Raw genomic sequence first — 23,087 nt, forward strand, 5'->3', positions numbered from 1 at the left:
GGTTAATGGCCCAAATTCTCTCTCTAATTGGTCAGAAACAATAATTGCCATGATTCTTAACATTTACCGCCAAACAGACATATATAAATAATAATTAATATATAATTAAATAATTTTAAATACAATAAAATTGAAAAAAATTAGAAAAAATATATCATATTATTTAATATTTTCGTAATATATTTACATGTCAGAAACAGCAATTGCGGTATGTTTGCATGTTGTCTCTAATTGGCCAGGAACAATAATTGATTGTTGTTGATTCTTAACATTTACCAGCAAATAGACATATATAAATAGATAATATGAGGGGGGAAGCCAATAATAAAAAAAAATAAAAAGGAAAATAATTTAGAATAATACTTATATTTTCGTAATATATTTACATGGCAGAAACAGCAATTGCGGTATATTTGCATGCTGTTCTGTTATTATTTAGGTGTAAAAATGAATCCGGACCGCTGCTGGATAACCTGTTACTTTTCTCAGCGTTGATCGGACTGAGCCAATCGCAGCCGTGTCCGATGCACTCGATTCCCAAAGCGATGCTAGAGTAGATTTAAAGTTGTACGTAAGGTATACATTATTTTAGTGAATGCATTTAAATAATTAATCTTTTAAGCGCAAGCGTGTCACCAACAAAGCAAAACACCCAGTGAGATTTGAATGGGTTTCAATAGAGAGATGCGCTTTGTGGGCCAGCGAGCGCCACCTGGAGGAAACCCCACGACGCGGCGTCTCATAGGAACCGGTTGTTATTATTAGCCGACAGCATTCGCAGCTCAATGGTGCGCTCTCCGTGTGTTTATTAAATCATCTGGCGTTTCTAAGTAGTTCAGTGATGGAAGTGAACAGGGACGAAGCGGAGCGATGCATCGACATCGCGCTCGGAGCGCTGGAGAACGCGCAGCCGGAGAAAGCGCGCAGGTTCCTGGAGAAAGCGCAGCGGCTCTTCCCGACACAGAAAGCGCAGGGTGAGCACACGGAACCCGGGCTAATCCAGGCCTGATCGCCTCGGTTAACCTGCTAAAGCACTCAGCGCACAGCAGCCGCGATATTGACGCGTATTTGTCGCTCAGTGAATTGTGTATTCATTGGAAAACGCGTAATTTTGCGGCGTTCATTGAAATCTCTAGATATCGTTCTGCTGTAACAGAGATGTGCTCGTTTGTTAGTGTTTATCGTAGTGTGTATCGTTTCAGAGCGGCTGCTCTGATGGTGGTGATGATGTAACTATTGCATATACAGGTCAGATTCAGATGTTAATCTGGATGTGTCTCAAATCCCACTGAGCTGCCTTGTTAGACAGCATATTAGGGCATGACGTTCACGTGCTGAAACGATGATGTCCAGAAATGCTGCCTGGGTCAGCATCTCACCTCCTCACTAACCCTGCAATCGAGATATTAAAGAGATCTCACTGTGTTTAATGTGAAAATTAAAATAACAACGGCTCTAACAAAAACTGTCTTAAAATGCTTTGAAATTATTTTGTCTGCAAATCGGTTTCGAAAGTGACCGATACCGATAACCATAAAAATGCTTAATATCAGCACTGATAATCGGTTGACCCCTACCTTGTTATTTTAATTTTAACATTAAACACAATTAAACACAAATGAGATCGCTTTAATATCTTGAGTTTAGGGTTATTATTAGGAGTCGACTGATTATCGGTGTCATTATTAAACATTTTTATGGTTATCGGTCATTTTCATTTGGATAAAATAATTTAAAAGCATTTAAAGAGTTTTTGTCAGAGCCGTTGTTATTTTAATTTTGACATTAAACACAAATGAGATCTCTTTAATATCTCGAATGCAGGGTGATTATTGGGGTCGACTGATTATCAGCACCATTATTAATTATTTTGTATGGTTATCGGTATCGGTTATTCTCAAAACCAATTTGCTGATAAAATAATTTAAAAGCATTTAAAGAAAGATTTTTTTGTCAGAGCTATTGTTATTTTAAGTTTGACATTTAAACACAATTAAACACAAATGAGATTACTATAATATCTTGAGTTTAGGGTTATTATTAGGAGTCGGCCAATTATCGGCGCCATTATTAAACATTTTTATGGTTATCGGTCATTTTCATTTAGATAAAATAATTTAAAAGCATTTAAAGACAGTTTTTGTCAGAGCCGTTGTTATTTTAATTTTGACATTAAACACAATTAAACACAAATGAAATCTGTTTAATATCTTGAATTTAGGGTTATTATTAGAAGTCGACCGATTATCAGCGGCATTATTTTTATGGTTATCGGTATCGGTCATTTTCATTCAGATAAAATAATTTAAAAGCATTTAAAGATAGTTTTTATCAGAGCTGTTGTTATTTTAATTTTGACATTAAACATAAATAAATAAACACAATTAAACACAAATGAGATCTCTTTAATATCTCGAATGCAGGGTGATTATTGGGGTCGACTGATTATCAGCACCATTATTAATTATTTTGTATGGTCATTGGTATTGGCTATTTTCAAAACCAATTAGCTGATAAAATAATTTAAAAGCATTTAAAGAGTTTTTGTCAGAGCCGTTGTTATTTTAATTTTGACATTAAACATAAATGAATAAACACACAAAACACATTATTAGGAGTCGACTGATTATCAGCCTGGCCAATTATTGGTGTCGTTATTAAGCATTTTTATGGTTATCAGTATCGGTTATATTCAAAACCAGTTTGTCCATAAAAATATTTAAAAACATTTGAAGAAAGTTTTTGTCAGAGCCCTTGTTATTCTTGATTTTTACATTAATTTCCTTTTTTTTTTTTTTTTTACAGCAGATACGTATATTGGTTCAAAATATCGGTTATCGGTACTTGATCTCTAATAATCGGTATCGGCATCAGCCCTCGGTCGACCCCTACTCAGTAATGCTGCATATTTATGTGATGACCATTGATGTTTTCCATGTAGGGAACTCATTAGGTTATGAGACACAGCTGATATCTTAACATGGAGAAGGAGAGGAGAAGTTCACCCAAAAATGAAAATGTGCTCTCCGAGATTAGGATGAGTTTGTTTCTTTATTAGATTGTGAGAAATGTGTCATTCCATCACTTACTCACCAATGGATGTGAATGGGTGCCGTCAGAATGAGAGTCCAAACAGCTGATAAAAAAATCACAATAATCCACAAGTAATCAACACCACTCCAGTCCATCAGTTAACGTCTTGAGAAGACAAAAGCTGCGTTTGTAAGAAACAATTTCATCTTTAAGATTTTTTTAATCCATAATAACACTTCCTCCTGTTGTCTCTCACAGCTGTTTTGGCTTGTAAACAGTGCTTGATTAGTGCAGATTTCTTTCCTGATTCAAACCAGACCACTTTTTCACTGGATGAAGTGTTATTATGGATTATGGACTTTTATTTTAGTTCAGAATGTCTTAATGATGGATTTGTTTTAGCTTTTGTCGTCTCAAGATGTGAACTGATGGACTGGAGTGGTGTGGATTACTTGTGGATTATTGTGATGTTTTTATCAGCTGTTTGGATTCTCATTCTGACGGCACCCATTCACATCCATTGGTGAGCAAGTGATGCAATGACATATTTCTACAAATCTGATGAACAAACAAACTCATCCTAATCTCGGATGACCTGAAGGTCAACAAATTTAAAGATGCATGTTTCCACAAATGAAGTTGTGTTGATTTGTTTTATGGGTTGATTGTCAGAGCTGCTGGCGTCTCTGGAGCAGAATGGCGATGCGTCGTCTCAGAGCAGCACCGCAGGAGCCGCTGATGGCACAGAAGCACGTCAGCGCAGGTCTGGGGTCAGCAGTAACGGCGCGGCACCTGCCGACTCCAGTAAATCCTACACACCCGAGCAGGCCGAGGCCGTCAGAAGGTGTGTACCGTGTTTTCACATTACCAGTGTCTCACAGATTCTGTTTGATGGCAAAACATGTAGACTCATGCAGTTGACTAAACAACCTCCTACAAGTCAGTCCTTAAAGGAATCGTGTTCTGTGTTCGTAATGTTTTATTTTTACCCTGCTTTTCTGGTTAAGTCCATTTAAAGTGACAAAACCACATTACAAATTTACTAAACGTAAACAAAAAATGAAAGCTGAAAATATAAAAATAAAAGCTAATTTAAACTAATTTGAACTATTAGTCGAGGTTTCTTGAACCGAAAGCATAAAATATTATAAATTATTTTATAATGTTCTTTTGTTGTTTATATACATTTAATTTTTTTAGCATTTCTATTTAGTTTTTTTTAAATTTCAGCGTAAGTTTTAATAAATTTGTTACATGCTTTTGTCATATTTATTATGTATTTATATTTAGCTGCTTTTTTATTTCAATGTTAGTACTTTTAATGCTTCAGCTTATACATATTACTCCATAAGATCCAAAGTAGTGTTATTTTTGATTTTTAATTTGTAATGTGGTTTTGTATTTTTTTGCTTTTTTTCCTATTTTGCTGTATTTTTTTTATTTTTGTTTTAGTTCATTTTATAATATCTAAATCAATGGTATTTTGTATTTTTATAAACTAATATAGTATTTATTGATAGCTTTTATTTTTAGATTTTTAGATTTCATTTTTTTTTTTTTTATGTTTAGTGATTTTGTAATGTTTTTTTTTTTTTTTTTTCCTTTTTTTCCTTTTAGTTAATTTAGTACTTAAAAATACATTTCATAATATCTAAATCAATGTTATTTTGTATTTTTAAATGAGCTTTTAATTTTATATTTTCAGATGTATTTTTTTTGTTTACATTCAGTAACTGTGACGTGGGTTTGTTATTTTTGCTTTTTTCCTATTTCGCTGTATTTTTTTATTTTTGTTTTAGTTCATTTTATAATCTAGATCAATGTTATTTATGTATTTTTATATACTATTATAGTATTTATTGATAGTTTAAATGAGCTTTTATTTTTATATTTTCAGATTTTTTTTTTTATTCTTTTGTGTACATTGTAATGTGGCTTTGTCATTTTTGCTTTTTTCTTATTTACCTGTATTTTTTGTTCCTGTTTTAATTAATTTAGTACTTCAGCTTAAACATTAATTTCATAATATCTAAATCAATGTTATTTTGTATTTTTATATACTATTATAGTATTTATTCATTTTTTGAATCAGCTTTTTAAATGTTCAAATTTTATTTTAATGTTAGGTTTTTTTTTTAAATATAATTTTGCAGTGTACTTTTTTATTTTGATTACCTTTTATTTTTAAATATTTCATTTTAGCTTTATTTCAGTTTTAATTTTAGCACTCAATGTTTTTTTTTAACCTAATCCTTATATTTTACTTTATTTCAGCTTTATTTCATTTGACAGAAAGAATTTTAAATACTTTTAGTTTTAAATCAAATGCCTCTTCCTGTTCTTAAGAAGTTCCTTGTGTTTTTGGTTTGTCAGAATAAAGCAATGCAAGAACTACTACGAGATTCTTGGCGTGCAGAAAGATGCTTCTGAAGACGACCTTAAGAAAGCCTACAGAAAACTGGCATTAAAGTTTCACCCTGATAAGAATCACGCTCCAGGAGCCACGGAGGCGTTTAAAGGTACGGCCGACCGTCATACGCCTGCTTTGATTACAGCGCAGTGTATCTGCAGTAAAATCAGCATGTGCTCGTTTTCCATTAACATCTATAAAGTGAATGATTTATTAGAAAATGTACTAAAGAAGCAGAAAGTGTCCTGTATTTGTTGCGTAACTGTGGTTATTTTCTGCAGCCATAGGAAACGCATATGCAGTGCTGTCAAATGTGGAAAAGAGACGGCAGTACGATCAGTTCGGAGAGGAGCGCAGCGGCACGGGTCGCCGGTCCAGCCAGGCCAACGACACACACTTCGAGGCCGATATTTCACCTGAAGATCTCTTCAACATGTTCTTCGGAGGAGGCTTTCCTTCTAGTGAGTCTGAGCATGTGTTTGTGAGGCTGAAGGGTATCTTGGGTGATAAAAGCAGGAGGAGTCCAAAATTAGCCCTTTGTTTTTTTTATTGGCCATAAAACTGTTTTGTGCATTCAGAAGTTCTCCCAAAATCAAATGAAAAATAAAGTGTTTTTTTTTTTTTTTTAATTTCATTACTATGGAAGCTTGTTTCCACCAAGGAATAAAAAATAAAAAAGGTAATTTGATTTTTTTTTTGTTTTTTCTTCCTCTCAGAATTCTGATGTTTTTGTTCCTGTAATTCTGTTTACATATCAGAATTCTGTCTTTTTTAATGTAATTCTGAGAATTGCAAGATATAAACTATAAAGAGAGCAATTTTTTTTTTTTTTTTTAATTTTTTTTTGTGTGGCAGAAACAAGTTTCCATACTGCAATACACTTCAATACAATGTTTTTATTTTTCCGTGATACACAATTTATTTATTTTATAATTTTCTATAAGCAAAAATATTATTTTATATTTTTATCTTTTGATTTTGGGATGAAATATGACCCGTGCTTGCACTTTATGATTGTTATAAGCGTCAAAGAACAACATAAAGGTAATGGTGAACTATCAGTCAGTGTATTTCAGAGCTCTTATTGAACAGACGTCACACACACAATCTCATGAGTTCTTGACGCTCTGAATAAAGACATGGATGTGTTTCTTTCAGGTAATGTTCACATGTACAGTAACGGACGGATGCGCTTTAATCAGAATCACGGCGAGAGAGGAGAGCACAGAGGGGTGAGGAACATCTCCAGACCCATGATCTCTGTTCATTTGAGTTTTAAAGTTTCTATTGGGATAGTTGTGAAAGAATAACTCCAGTTTAGATCAGTGTTTGGGGTAAATTTTTCATTGTTTTCAATAGCTTATTAGTTTTTTTGTGGGTCACTTCAACAGTCCTGTGTAGTGACAAATATACTTTGTTTTTATATTATGTAAGAATTAGAAAGTACTTTTTATTACATACACACATACACAATTTATATATATATATATATATATATATATATATATATATATATATATATATATATATATATATATATATATATATATATATATATAATAATTTTATATAAAATTATATAATGTATATAATTTTTAAAAATAAATAAAATTGTTTGAATTTATAATATTTAATAATTTTATATTAATATAAAATGTATAATATGTATAATAATTATATATTATATAATATATATAATACAATTATATATAAATAAAATTAACTTATACATTTACATTTATTCATAATACTTTTTTAAAATAAATAACATTTAGATAAAGTTAAAATTTCTAGTATTTCTAATGTGTGTGTATGTATATGTATATAAAAATGCAAAATTATGTATAATAAAACTATTCTATATATAAATATAAAATAAATAAATATATATAATTTACAATAATAATTAGCAAAATATATATATAATAAATGTTTGAAATAAATAAAATTGTGTACATTTCTTTTTTTATATATATATATATATATATATAACTAAGATTATAGTTTTCATAAAATTCTATCAAATATATTCTATATGTAAATATAAAATAATTAAAGAAATATATATAATTTAAAATTGCAAAATATATATAATAAATGTTTGAAATAAAATTTTCTTACGTGTGTGTATATATATATATATATATATATATATATAAGAAATGTAATTAATTTTATAAGACTGTATAAGATTATAGTATTTATTAAGTTCTATTAAATTAATTTTCATTACGAAATTCACTTAAAGTAGTATGGTTTCAAAAGTTGCAACAGTTTCCTATGCTGTTGACTGCAGATGTATTTTGTGAATGAAACAGCAGAGGGCAGCGAAGTTCATGAGTAAATCAGACTGTGCTGGAGATTTGCAGAGTTATGACGACTGATTAATATAATATTGTGTGTGTTTAGGGAGGTCTTGCTCTCCTCATGCAGTTGATGCCCATCCTCATCCTCGTCATCGTATCAGCGCTCAGTCAGATGATGGTCACCAACCCGCCGTATAGTCTCAGCTTCAGACCGTGAGTCTCTCTCTCTCTCTCTCTCTCTCATCTTATCATATCTCTCCTTATCGGTATCTCTCTGTTTATCCGTATCTCTCTCTCTCCGTCACTCTCTTTTTTATCTGCTTTCACACTTTAAACAGCATGTTGCTCTTCCAGTAGTCACATTTTGCACATTCAGATATCTTAAGCACACAAACGCTCACATTATCAGAAGATCAATAGACTTACATAAAGTTCTACAACAGGTACATGGAGAGCATTTAAACTTCATTATCTACACAGGCATGATTTTATTTATGTAGCTGATTTTAAACACAAAGCTTTTTATGCTTTACATAAAAAATGATTAAAAAAAGATCAATAAGTGATTAATTAAATTTAAAAAATTAAAATAAAATTAATTAAAAAGCCACTCATTCTGCTAATTAAATGTTTATGCTTTTTTTTTTTTTTTTTTAATTTTTTATATTTATGTGATCTAAAACTCATAAAATTATAAGAAATGCATTTATTTATACATGTGTTAAATAAATAATATGTTCGGATTATATTCGGTGGGATTTTAATGAAAATTTGATGTTTAAAAATGATTAAAAATATACATTTTTCAGGTTGTGGACTGAATGTAGACCACAAATGAGTGACACTGAGCAAAAGCTGTCTGTTGCATGTTCCAAAGAACGTCTGGTGCTTGAAGGAAATCTGACCTTTTGTCACATGATCAATGTCACTTACATCAGACAAGTGACCTAGAAATTTGAAATGCTGCTTCATTTGTTGCCAGAACTTTATTTCTTATGCCTGTATGTACGTGTAACCAAGTGCAAGTGCTCTTCCACACTATTCAAATAATAGTTCACGTTCAAATAATTATTAGATTCGTAAAGCAAGAAAGCATCAGTACTTTCGCTGGTCAGCTGTATTGATCGCTGATGCTGCGGTCCTGCACGTGTCGATCCTGCGCGGAGACGTCGGTCCATGCCGGGTCACCGTGAGCCCATCGATCAATAGCAGTTCTTATGCTGTAATGAGCTGGTTCTTACCGGTTGGGTCACAGGTCGAGTTCTGGACCCTGATCGGTTTCTGTCCTGCGATTGCGGAGAAGCATTTGCAAACTAATTTTGCAACTTTTTATTTATTTATTTATTTTTTTAATCAAAATGATAGTTTTCATTAGCTGAAAACTGACTCAGAAAATTATTTAAAATTAATCAAATGTATTTAATAATTAATACTCAAATAAAAAATAGTTGTATATATACAGTTGTATATATTGTGAACATGTCACTTTTAAATTATTATTATTATTATTATTAAAATATTTTTTAAATATCAATATTTAAGCAGTTGCTGTAATAAAAACATTTAATTATCATGTAATAAAAATGTAACAAAAACTATTTAATAATGAAAATTAATCACATTTATTTAATAAATAACACTCAAAAAATAATTGTATTTATACAGTTGTATATATTGTGTATATATCAACATTTAAACAGTTGCTGTAATAAAAACTTGTAATTTAATCTAATTTATTTAATAAATAACACTCAAATAAAATAATTGTGTATATATACAGTTGTATATATTGTATATGTCACATTTTATATTATTATTATTATTTAAATATTAATTTGTTTTTGAAATATCAACATTTAAACAGTTGCTGTAATAAAACTTTTAATAATCATGTAATAAAATATGTAATAAACTATTTAATAATCAAAATCTAAATTAATGAAGTCTATTTAATAATTAACACTCAAATAACAATTTTATATATATATATAGTTGTATATATTGTGTAACTTTCATTTAATAAAATTATTATTATTATTAAAATATTAATTTGTTCTTGAAATATATACATTTAAACAATTGCTGTAATAAAAACTTTAATGACAGATTTATTCAGAATAACATGAATGAATATTAATGTTATATAATGCATAAATTTATCACAATGCTCCTAGTAATTAAATAAATAATTTTTTTAACTGACTAATGAGTTTATGGACATTGCATGGCTTTCAATTAAATTTATTTTATGTTACATTTTTGTTTGAATGAAAACGCTGAAGCTGCACGGCAGATGCATTCTGTCGATCACGTGAGATCTCGTCTGATTGGTCGAAAGAGACCGGAGGTTTGCAAACTATGTTTGAACTCCTAACCTTTGACTCTGAATGATCTTCACGCAGAGCAATCATCTGAAGTCTGAGTGGATGGTCGCTCAGCTGCGTCTTCACACTTCGTGTGCATGAAACCTGTGACCTCTGACCCTCACCGCTGTCTTTATACAATACTCGGACTTCCTGCTGTTCGCTAAGCAGAGTTATTATAGCTAACTGAAACTAAAACCATAAAAACGTTCCCATTTCATTTAAAAAAAACAAAAAAAATATATATAAGAGGGTTTCGAAAATATTGAAAATTACTAAAACAGAAAATTTAAAAACTGTTTAGGCATTAAAAGAATAAAAAAAATTGGACCACAAAATTACTAAAAGCTTTACTGAAATTAAAATTAACACAGAAACTAAAAAATATAATCCAGAATATTAACAAAAACCATAATAGTATATCAGAGGTAGTAACATATTGAGTATATATTGTACACTGAGTATTCAAGTTCTGCGTGTGCTTGTTTTCGCTCTCTGTGTTTTACTTTCTTATCATGTCCTTCTGAAAATATCACATTTCGCGTGTGCGTCTCACAGGTCGGCGGGTCACACACACAAGCGCGTGACGGAGAATCTGGGCGTGACGTATTACGTGAACGAACGTTTCACTCAGGACTACAGTGGCATGAGTCTGAAACAGGTGGAGAGCAGCGTGGAGGACGACTACATCTCCAACCTCAGGAACAACTGCTGGAAAGAGAAACAACAGAGTACGTCACACACACACACACACTCCCTGTAAAGATTCAAAAATTAGGGGAAAAAGCACCATAGAAGTGTCCTGACAGACTCACGCACTGTATACCAAGTCTTCTGAAGTCATATTATCTCTCCTGTGAAGTCATTATCCGCTCAGGTCCACTTTAGATCTCCAAAAAATAAGTAAATGCATTTTATACACTACCACTCAAAAGTTTTTGAACAGTAAGTTTTTTTTTTTTTCTTCTGCTCACCAAGCCTGCATTTATTTGATCCACAGTACAGCACAAACAGTAAAATTGTGAAATATTTTTACTATTTAAAATAACTGTTTTTTATTTGAATATATTTGAATATGTAATTTATTTCTGTGATCAAAGCTGAATTTTCAGCATCGTTACTCCAGTCTTCAGTGTCACATGATCCTTCAGAAATCATTCTAATATGCTGAGTTTCTGCTCAACAAACATTTCTGATTATTATCAATGTTGAAAACAGTTGTGCCGCCCAATATTTTTGTAGATGTCTCATACATTTTATGAGAAAGTATAAAAGAACAACATTTATTAGAAATTGGAATCTTTTGTAACATTATAAATGTCTCTACTGTCACTTTTGACAGTATTTCAAAAGTGACACAATACAAATTTCTTCCTAAATTTTTTGTATTTTTTTTAATAAGCCCAAACCAAAGTCTAAATATTTCAAATATAAAGTCTAAATACTATGAGAATAAAATTAAAATACTACAGCAATAAAGTCGAAATACTGTGAGGAAAAAAGTCGGAATACTGTGGGAATAAAGTTGGAATACTGTGGGAATAAAGTCTGAATACTGTGGGAATAAAGTCGGAATACTGCGGCAATAAAGTCGGAATACTGCGGCGAATAAAGTCGGAGTACTGCGGGAATAAAGTCGGAATACTGCGGGAATAAAGTCGGAATACTGCGGGAATAAAGTCGGAATACTGCGGGAATAAAGTCGGAGTACTGCGGGGAATAAAGTCGGAATACTGCGGGAATAAAGTCGGAATACTGCGGGAATAAAGTCGGAATACTGCGGGAATAAAGTCGGAATACTGCGGGAATAAAGTCGGAATACTGCGGGAATAAAGTCGGAGTACTGCAGGGAATAAAGTCGGAATACTGCGGGGAATAAAGTTGGAATACTACAAAAATAAAGTCAGAATACTTTGAGAATAAAGTTGAAATACTATGAGAATAATCTCTCTACTGTCACTTTTGATCCATTTAATGCATCTTTGATAAATAAAAATACTAATTTCTTCCTAAAAAAAATACTGTGTTCACTAATACTGTGTAAAACAGTGTTCCCTTAAACATTTTAGAAAGCACATCATACAGGTTTGGAACAATATGAGGGTGAATAAATGATGACAGAACTCTCATTTTTGGGTGTACTGTCCATTTAAGAACTTGTAGTAATTGAATAATCATAATTGAGTGTGTTGAGGTGATTCCAGATGGTGAATGTGTGCTGCTGCTGTCTTAATGACTCACATGTCTGAACTCTTCTCTGTTTACGAAAGAGCTGATTCGTTCTCTGAGAGCCGGTCAGAACCGGCTGCACATGCTCATTTCCTTTAACGTCATTCATCTCACGCTCGGTGAATCAGCTAGAGTTCTTGAGATATTCGGGGGAAGTTCACAGCTGTTTCACTAAATGAATCACTCGTGTTTACAGAACAAACAGTGTTTCATCAGCTGAGTCGACTTTTTAAGTATCTTTGCAAATTCTGTCATGATTTGTTCATTTATGTGCTCATGTATATATGTTTGTGTGTGTGTGTGTTTCAGAGGAGGGTCTGCTGTACCGGGCGCGGTATTTTGGGGACAGTGATCTGTACCAGCGGGCTCAGCGGATGGGAACCCCGAGCTGCTCTCGGCTGTCTGAGGTTCAGGCGTCTTTACACGGATAGATGATCCGTCACCGCACTACCTGGTAAACACTGCATCTGTCCACACCTTCATCTTAATCTTGGTATTAGTAGAGTCAAACTCTACTGTTTAAGCTACAGAGACACTAATAAACATCCTCAACCTTGACGAACATGAGGTAGATTATCAGGGAAGATTTCTCATTTTCTGTATCTTCGGATAGTTTGTGGTGTCTCAGTTTAATGTGCACAGTCAGATTGGTAGATTGACGTCATGAGGAGTAAAAAAATGCCTTTATATCATTTAAAAAAAAAGTGTTTTGTCTGTTTGAGCGGCCCGACACAACAAAAACACAATTTGTTTACATTTTATTTGGAATAGAGCAGAGAAATGGAAAAAATAAGTTTAAAAATCCAGTCTATGTCCTCCATACAGAAAACATATTATATATAATAATAATATCAGCTAAATTAAAATGAAATAAAAATTACATTAAGTAATAAATATAGAAACAATAAGTTGTATATATATATATATATAAAAAAAAAAAAAAAATATATATATATATATATATATATATATATATATAAATTACTTTTATAATACAATTAATAATAAATAAAATTTTAATTAATTCATTATGTTGTATTAATCAAATTAATTTTATAATTGTATACAAAATATATAATTAATTTATAATAAAATTAATAATAAATACATTTTTATTTAATTTATTATGATTTAAAATTTCAAATTAATTTATTGTTTTTTATGTAAATTAATTTTTAGTATGTTTTTTAGAATTCGATTAATTTTAAAATTTTATGTATACATATTAATTACAGAATATTATTTTTTTAAATGATTTTTTTTTATGTTTTTTATTTAATAAAATTAATTGTATACTTTTGGAAAAAAAAAAAAAAATAAAAATAAAATATAAAATATATATATATATATATATATATATATATATATATATATATATATATATAATTAATAATAAATAATTGAATATTTATATTATTACCTATTATTTATTATTAATTTAAAATGAATTAAATGAATTTATTTATTTTATTTTAATTTTAATAAATTTTGTTTTTTTATAAAATTAATAAAATTAATTGTATGATTTTATAAAAAAAATCAAAGTTTTATATATATATATATATATATATATATATATATATATATATATATTTTTTTTTTGTTATGTATTACGTATTACTCATATGCATATATATGTATATATATAACACATATATAACACTTAGTACTTGGTAAATTCCCGAAGGAGAGAATGAATGAGAAAAATTCTTCCCAAACCACTGCTTGAAAAGTGGGTCGGTGTTTGTGCCGCAGGACTTTTCAGCTCTCGCAATTCAGCTTGAAGCAAAAGTCTGGTTTTTGAGCGTCTTGCTTGGTGTTTTCTGCATTGTGAAATTATTTATTAATAAGTTATTTATATTCCTTCCAAGAAATATAAATGTTATATCTATATTTATTTTCCGCACAGGTTCCAAAAACAATCTCTCCAGTCTGGAATATGGAAGAACGCCATACGGATTGTAAATACATTTGTTCAAACAACAGGGCTGAGCATTTGCAACAACTACTGAACTTGATTAGAAAGACTTACTGAGGGCTGAATCTGCGTTTGTGTGTGTGTCTGTGCGAATGCATGCTAAGGACCATGTACGTGAGCAAGTGTGAGTGTGTGTGCGTGTGTATGCATGCTAAGGATCGTATGAGTGTGTGTGTGTGTGTGTGTGTGTGTGTGTGTGAAATCGGAGCTGGTGTTTTGGACTCCTGCGGATGAAGGACGTTTCCTCGCAGTCTGAATGTTCTGGCCTGGATTAAAGTTCATGGTGTCGTTTCTCTAAATTCAGCCTCATTTTCAGCTCTGGCAGGAATCAACAATCTGGTTTTGCATTTTGAAACGGACTGGAGATGGGATGACAATGTCTGCATATATTTATTTGAGTTTGTTTAGATGGAGATCATGTCTTTTTAATGATTTATATTTGTATGTTTGAGATTTATCTATGCAGGGATCTTACTGATGAATTACGGCGTACGCGTTCGACTTTATCGATAACTGTCCTGCGTGTTAGGAGTAACTTCGGCTGCTGTACACAGGTGATATTTATTGAAGGATCGAATAGGAATATTTATTTCATATGAAGTTTTATTTTCTACATGACTTAGTGGAACTATTTCATCGCTGGCAGAGACTACGCTGCAATTATTTCACTCTGAATACAAATAAAGATTGTACGTGCCACTGTCTGCCGTGGGTGTGTGAGTGTTGCACGTAACAGTGTTTCAGACTCAGGATGTCAGTCGATGCCAGAGTGAGCTGAATCATGTGTTTCAGCACGTTCATAGTCACCCGTCTGAAAAAAAGGAAAAGCAGCGTGTGGAATGCTAATAAAAACAGCTGGGAAAAAGTCATGCGCTTTGCTTAAACCAATACTTCACCCAAAAATGAACTAGAATGACTATAATAGTTTCTTTATCAGATTTGGAGAAATGTATCATTGCATCACCAAAGGATCCTCTGCAGTGAATGGGTGCCGTCAAAAGAAGACAAAAGCTGAAACAAATTCATTTTAAGCTAAAATACGAGTCCATGCACGCTTAAAAACGTCTTAGTGATGGATTTGTTTCTACTTTTGTCTTCTCAAGATGTTAACTGATGGATTGGAGTGGTGTGGATTACTTGTGATGTTTTATCAGCTCTCATTCTGATGGCACCCATCCACTGCTGAACAAGCGATGCAATTAAAATGCATTATAAGGTTGCATTCCTTGTTGCATCCAAGTTAGTTGTTTGTCATTTGTTCCAATGCATTATGCTTTCTAAAGCTAAAAATGAATAGATGTTTTATAATAACTGTGGTTACAGACCATGCAGTGCATCATAAGATGCATTACAAAGCATAATTTATGTATTAAGAATACTTTTAGAATGCAACATAATGACATTTTTTTAAAAGCACCACAGATTGTTTTTGAATAGCGCACAAATGTATCAAAACGAAAGTACTTGGCAGGAAATCAGATCATTTTTATAGAAAGATTTATAATAGAAAAAAAAAAAAGTCTTGGCAAGAACTGTGCAACATGCAACTGCAATGAAAATGCTATTAAGTACAGTATTTCTAGAGAATGCATGATTAATGAGAACTGATTAATGCATTACAAGTGGCTTTAGATGAAAGCATGTTGAAAAAGTATGTATATACACATGTATAAATGCATTAAAAAAAAAAACATGTATAATTTACAGTTGTGGCCCAATGCAATTAATTTAAAAAAAAAAAAAAAAAAAAAAAAAATTTACAGTTGTAGTCATTATGGCCTATAAATAAAATTTAAAAAAAAAAAAAAAAAAAAATTTTACAGTTGTGGCCATTGTGGCCTAATGCATTTAATGAAATTTAACAAAATAAAAGAAATAAATTAGATAAATAATAGCAAAGACACCATTTCTTCAAAAAGATAATTTATTTTCTGCATTTCGTTCATGTACAAAAGAAACAGAACACGTTGCATTTGAATATCAAATAAATAAGATGCAAGGATATGCATATGATTGTTTAAAAAACAAAAAAGAAAAATTAAAATTAAAAGCACCTCTTCCATTTGATCTAAGGGAACAATAACTGCATCCAGACACATCGTTGCACTTCTTTGAACAAATCGGCACTTGAATAACAGAAAAACCATCACATTTGCTACATGGAAAAATAGCTGCCACATCTGGTTTCCATGAACCTGAGGTAAACATTTCAACAGCAGCCCGAAAACTCCTGCTTCACTAGAACGTCAGCAAAAGTGCAACATAATAAACATACCATACTGTATTACAAAATCTTTTTTTAGATACCCCACATGTGCATTACAAATGCCCAGCGGGTTGGTACTTCACTGCTTTCAACAGTCATACAATTCAGGCCTCAAGAGACCAAACAGCTTCATTTAAAAAAAAAACCTAGTAAAAATCCATAACATGGACAGTCAGTTTGTGAGCATGTCAGGCTCAGCATTCTTCTATCAAAAGCTCCTCAGAGCTGTACAGTTTTCTTTTAATAACTCGAAATCCAGTGCTCAGTTTAAGTGCATGTCTAACAACCGGAGAAGCAGGCGACCTGCCAGTGAAAAGCCCCTGGATTTTCGGCCAAAAGCCCCTGGAGTCCAGCCTCAGCACGAGCGTGAGCTGGAACGTCGGCACCAGGTACGGGTCGACGGCGATCTGTCCCACGGCCTCGCAGCTGCCGTCCTGCTCCACGCACAGGTCGATGAGGGCGCCGCGGAGGCCGCAGGGCTCGCTGACCGACAGATGCACCAGCTCGTGGCCGATGTGCTCCAGGAGTTTCTCGGGAATGAGCAGTTTGGAACAGTGCAGGACGCCGTCTTTGGCGTCGGTCAGGTTAAGTGCGATGAGCTGCACCACTTCTTTGCACAACGCCTCTTCGGTCGGGTCAAAAAACAAGTCCGATTCGGACAAATCGGGAAGGGATATGGAACCTGTGGAAGACAAATGCAAACATGCATTAGACTCAAGAACTTAAGTATGCATGACCAAGTTGCATGAGAATGTGCAAGAACTGCGTTTACCTGCATCTGATGCATCGTCTGTGCTGCTGTGATTGTCTGAATCAGAGTCCAGGCTTTGGCTGCTGTGCAGTTTCTGCATCAGTTTGCTCCAGGACAAGCGTTTGGATGGAGCGTCAGATGTCGGTGTTGATGGGAGACTTGAGTCGTCAGATGAAAGGCTGGTAATCAGCTGGTCCTGCATTGTTGCGTCTTAAAATGACTGTAAAAGAGAAGATATTTGTTTTTATTACTCATGCACGAAACACAAAAGCAACTGGTACATTGCAGAAAAATGTATTTTTGGCCTTTCCAGTAGTTTTTTTTATAATAGAGATGCATTTATTAGCAAAATTTGCTTATTACTCATGCACAAGACAAAATCAACTGGTGCATTGCAGAATTTTTTTTTTTTTTTTTTTTTTTTTTTTTTTTTAATATATAAATAGAGATGCATTTATTAGCTAAATTAGTTTATATTACTCATGCACAAACACAAAAGCACCTGGTGCATTGAATAAAATTGTATTTTAGGCCTTTCCAGTAAAAACAGAAATGCATTTATTAGCAAAATTACTTAAGATAGTTTTGCATTCTGAAAAAGTGCTAAGATTAAGTGCTTAAAACAAGAAAAAAAAAAAAAAAAAATTACTTTGAATTAAGTTTATTTTTCTGTCCTCATTGACTTATAAACGTTGATATTTTTCTGAAAACAATATGCAGTTTCATTTTAAAAAGTGTTTAGATAATTGCACTGGAAAACAAGAACACCAAGCAAGACCTCTGCAGTGTAAACAAGTCAACAAAGAACAAATCACCTTGTCATTTAAATTAAGTTTAAAACGAAAGTGCATGCATCAGGCAGTTATTTGACTGGTTTTACATTGCTGATATTATGCATACTGCAGCAAATAGTGAGGATTAAACTGCAGTATACTTTTGTCCTGCATTGTACTCCAAGGTTTGAATGAAACAACAATGAAGACAATAAAAACAACGCTGTTCACGCATCACAAATCATCAAATATGACACTTACCGGTATTCTACGCTGTAAATCTTCAGATGTGATGAACTGTCGGTTATTCCCGCAGATGAAATACTCCGTAACAAAGACTGACGACCAACAAAGCCTTGTACGAAGTGGAATAAGTGCAGCAGCTGTTAGTATCCGCAGTGTGTCCTGCAAAACACTGACGCAACCCTTTCAGCGCCTGCTTATATACCCGCTGCCGCTGGCCACGCCTCCCGCGAGTTTTCAGCCAATGGACGTTTATGTCACGTCTTTCGCGTCCCAAGTTCGCCTGGTAACACGAAGCAGCGCTGATCAATGGGAGCGCGCCTGCAGGCCCTGCTATTGTGTGCGGTGGAGGAGGGCGCAGTTCTCACATCACCTATTGTCTTTAACTCAGGACATGCAGTGGCGAATCTCACGTCTGCTCATTTGTTTGCGGTTTGATTGGGCGATTTAGCGATTTGCATCACGAATCGAAACAGGATTGTGAAATACTGACTCTGGCTGAGCTTTCATTGACTACGTGCAACAAGAGGCTCACAATGACTGATGACTTTACTAAATAAACACTGCGAGCTGCTTGCAGTGAAATGCTTCTTACCCAGTAATTCATGCCTGGTGGATTTAATATGGCTTGTTGGCATGGAATGTGGCTACTTTATTGTGAACGACTTCTGTTTTTTGTACTATTGTTGTTATCAAACTTTTATAGCTTCACATTTGTACTTTTAAACATTTGTCAACTATTTCAAATGGTGAAAAACTTACATATACCAACAATAGTTTTATGGGTTAGATAAAGTAGAAATAAGACTTGTAAAAATATATAAAGTCTTGATAACACACGTGAACACTCTTTAAAACTAAACCAAACTCAAAGCACCAAAAGTTCACTTTAAAGAGTCTGAATTTTTGGGAGTTTTCACATTTGTACTTTTGAGGGTGGAAAACTTTTCCACGTGGAAACATCTAAAACACTAAAACCACTGGTTTTACACAAAGCAAATATAATTCAATGTCTCTGAATCAACTTAAACTACATTTTGTGGGTTAAATATATATATATGTTTGTACTTTTAAAAACATATTTGTCACGTTATGGTGTTGTTCAAAGACCTAAAAATACCAAGAAAACTAAGTTTTATGGGTTAGATAGAGTTTACAAGACCTAAAACGTAGACTTTTCCTTATATTTTACTCTAAAACATTGATTTAAAAGTCTTAATAACACTTAAACACTCTTTACAACTTTGATAGTGGAAAACTTTACTAAATGGTGACTAATTATACTAAAAACTAAAAATGGAAACAATTTGTTTATCCAAATAAAAAATAATTTAATGTCTCTGAATCAACTTAAACACATTGTGCCAAGAAAACTACATTTTGTGGGTTAAATATATATATATTTGTACTTTTAAAAACATATTTGTCACGTTATGGTGTTGTTCAAAGACCTAAAAATACCAAGAAAACTAAGTTTTATGGGTTAGATGGAGTTTACAGGACCTAAAACATAGACTTTTCCTTATATTTTACTCTAAAACATTGATTTAAAAGTCTTAATAACACTTAAACACTCTTTACAACTTTGATAGTGGAAAACTTTACTAAATGGTGACTAATTATACTAAAAAACAAAATGGGAACCTAAAAATGGAAACGTCTAAAACAACTTGTTTATTCAAATAAAAAAAAATGTAATGTCTCTGAATCAACTTAAACACATTGTCCAAGAAAACAACATTTTATGGGTTATATATATATATATATATATTTGACATTTGTACTTTCAAAAACATTTGTCAAGTTGCCAAACTATTTCAGATGTTGAAAAACAAAACAGTGCCATCTAGCTTAACTGGTGTTATTGAAAAACCTAAAATACCAACAAAACTAAGTTTTTAATGGGTTAGATAAAGTAGAAATACATTACAAGACCTAAAACGTAGACTTTTCCTTATATTTGTCTCTAAAATATTGATTTAAAATCACTTAAACACTCTTTAAAACTTTAATGGTGGAAAACTTTACTAAATGCTGACTAGTTATACTATTAAACTAAATGGCAAAGAACTGGTTTTATTCAAATCACAAATAATTTAATGTCTCTGAATCAGCTTAAACACATTGTACTAAGAAAACTACATTTTATGGGTTAAATATATATTAATTAAAAAACTCTATGGACACACTGAGTCTGTTTTCACATTTTATTAACCAAACTAAAAGTACTAAAAGGGGTGTAAATTTTACATGAAACCCTTCAAAAAATAACCGAGTTAACAGACTTCGGTATGTTAGGAAGCTCCAACAAAGTTAAAAACTAGTTTTCACTGGAAATAAAGCAAGATTTTATTTGATTAAGGCTTTGTTTTTCATCTTAAGTGTCTGCATTTGGTCAGTGAAGTGTGAAGCGCTGCAGTCGGGGGAGGTTCAGGAAGGGTTAAAAGTGTCCTAGTTTAGAACGAAGGCCTGTTGCTGGTCAGCAGGGACCGTCCCACATGGACAGGCGCATTCCAGTTCTCTGTTTGCTAGTCGAGGGTGTGTTTTCCCTCAAATCCTGCTGCAACTTTTGCATATAATGCATTTGAATGAGTTTAGCCGCATGAATACACAAACATTAATGGGCCTCAGAATGAGTTTTTCTGTGTTAAATCGTTGTTAGACAATAGCACACGGTTAAATACGGGTTTAATTTGCTGAAAAAGGAAATATGCGGTGCTTCTAGAAAGGCCTGCTGTTTTTTCACACCTCAGCAAAACTGGGCTTGAGGACAACTGCTGAAGATCTGACCTTTGCCAAATGTGCCTTAAAGATGCTTAGTGAATGGAAAACTACCCCAGTCCTGAGGAAGCATGCAATTTTAGCACGTATTATTACAGTGGGGGATTTCGCTGAGCATTAAATTAGTCATTCAGTAAATACATGATTTATACATGATTTATTATTTATTTGCCTTATTTAACCAGGAAAGCAATTTAGATTCTTATTTACAGAATTTTTCACAATTCTGACTTCACGTCTCTCTATTCTGACTTTATATTTCGCGATTTAGACTTTACATCTTGAGATTCTGATTTTACATCTTGCAATTTTGACTTTGTGACTTGCAAATCTGACTTTACATCTCACAATTCGGACTTTATGTCTCACAGTTCGGAATTTGTCTCACAGATCGGACTTTGTCTTGCAATTCTAAATTTCCGTTTCAAAATTCTGACTTTGTCTCACAATTCAGACTTAATGTCTCACAATTTGGACTTTATGTCTCACAATTCTGAATTTATGTCTCACAGTTCGGACTTTGTTTCACAATTCAGACTTTGTCTTGCAATTCTAACATTAAGTCTCACAATTCTGACTTTATGTCTCACAATTTGGACTTTGTATCTCACAATTTGGACTTTGTCTCTCACAATTATGACTTCATGTCTCGCAATTCTGAATTTATGTCTCACAATTCAGACTTTGTCTTGCAATTCTAACATTAAGTCTCACAATTCTGACTTTATGTCTCACAATTTGGACTTTATGTCTCACAATTATAACTTCATGTCTCGCAATTCTGAATTTATATCTCACAATTCAGACTTTGTCTTGCAATTCTAACATTAAGTCTGACAATTCTGACTTCACGTCTCACAATTCAGACTTTATGTCTCACAATTCTGACTTTACATTTCACAATTCGGACTTTATTTCTCACAATTATGACTTTATGTCTTACAATTCTGACTTTGTCTCACAATTCGGACTTTGTTATGGAATTCTAACATTAAGTCTCACAATTCTGACTTTATGTCTCACAATTATAACTTTACGTCTCACAATTATGACTTTACGTCTCACAATTCAGACTTTGTCTCACAATTCAGACTTTGTTATGGAATTCTAACATTAAGTCTCACAATTCTGACTTTATGTCTCACAATTCAGACTTTACATCTCACAATTCTGACTTTACATTTCACAATTCTGACTTTATTTCTCACAATTATAACTTTATTTCTCACAATTATGACTTTATGTCTCATAGTTCTGACTTTACGTCTCACAATTCTGACTTTGTCTCACAATTCGAACTTAATGTCTCACAATTTGGACTTTATGTCTCACAATTCTGAATTTATGTCTCACAGTTCGGACTTTGTCTCACAATTCGGACTTTGTCTTGCAATTCTAACATTAAGTCTCACAATTCTGACTTTACGTCTCACAATTCTGACTTTATGTCTCACAATTTGGACTTTGTATCTCACAATTTGGACTTTATGTCTCACAATTATGACTTCATGTCTCGCAATTCTGAACTTATGTCTCACAATTCAGACTTTGTCTTGCAATTCTAACATTAAGTCTCACAATTCTGACTTTACGTCTCACAATTCAGACTTTATGTCTCACAATTCTCACTTTACATTTCACAATTCGGACTTTATTTCTCACAATTATGACTTTATGTCTTACAATTCTGACTTTGTCTCACAATTCGGACTTTGTTATGGAATTCTAACATTAAGTCTCACAATTCTGACTTTATGTCTCACAATTCTGACTTTACATTTCACAATTCGGACTTTATTTCTCACAATTATAACTTTATTTCTCACAATTATGACTTTATGTCTCACAATTATGACTTTACGTCTCACAATTATGACTTTACGTCTCACAATTCAGACTTTGTTATGGAATTCTAACATTAAGTCTCACAATTCTGACTTTATGTCTCACAATT

At 32.5% G+C, this 23,087-nt stretch overlaps 2 protein-coding genes across 2 annotated transcripts; one reads left to right on the plus strand and one right to left on the minus strand.

Annotated features, from left to right (window-relative positions):
* Nucleotides 1–737: 737 nt before the first annotated feature.
* On the plus strand, nt 738–15,861 carry dnajb12b (DnaJ heat shock protein family (Hsp40) member B12b). The gene is made up of 9 exons (XM_051124936.1): nt 738–974; nt 3,706–3,877; nt 5,407–5,552; nt 5,725–5,904; nt 6,602–6,675; nt 7,853–7,962; nt 10,671–10,843; nt 12,651–12,795; nt 14,251–15,861. Exons 1-8 carry the CDS (start codon nt 842–844, stop codon nt 12,770–12,772), a joined length of 1,110 nt encoding a protein of 369 aa, XP_050980893.1. The 5' UTR covers nt 738–841; the 3' UTR covers nt 12,773–12,795; nt 14,251–15,861.
* Nucleotides 15,862–16,225: 364 nt separating this feature from the next.
* On the minus strand, nt 16,226–18,539 carry ddit4 (DNA-damage-inducible transcript 4). Its single transcript, XM_051124938.1, has 3 exons — nt 18,371–18,539; nt 17,358–17,556; nt 16,226–17,267 (listed from the first exon to the last, which is right to left on the minus strand). Exons 2-3 carry the CDS (start codon nt 17,536–17,538, stop codon nt 16,780–16,782), a joined length of 669 nt encoding a protein of 222 aa, XP_050980895.1. The 5' UTR covers nt 17,539–17,556; nt 18,371–18,539; the 3' UTR covers nt 16,226–16,779.
* Nucleotides 18,540–23,087: the final 4,548 nt, after the last annotated feature.

Source organism: Labeo rohita, chromosome 12 (assembly GCF_022985175.1).
Source record: "Labeo rohita strain BAU-BD-2019 chromosome 12, IGBB_LRoh.1.0, whole genome shotgun sequence".
Classification (NCBI taxonomy): domain Eukaryota; kingdom Metazoa; phylum Chordata; class Actinopteri; order Cypriniformes; family Cyprinidae; genus Labeo; species Labeo rohita.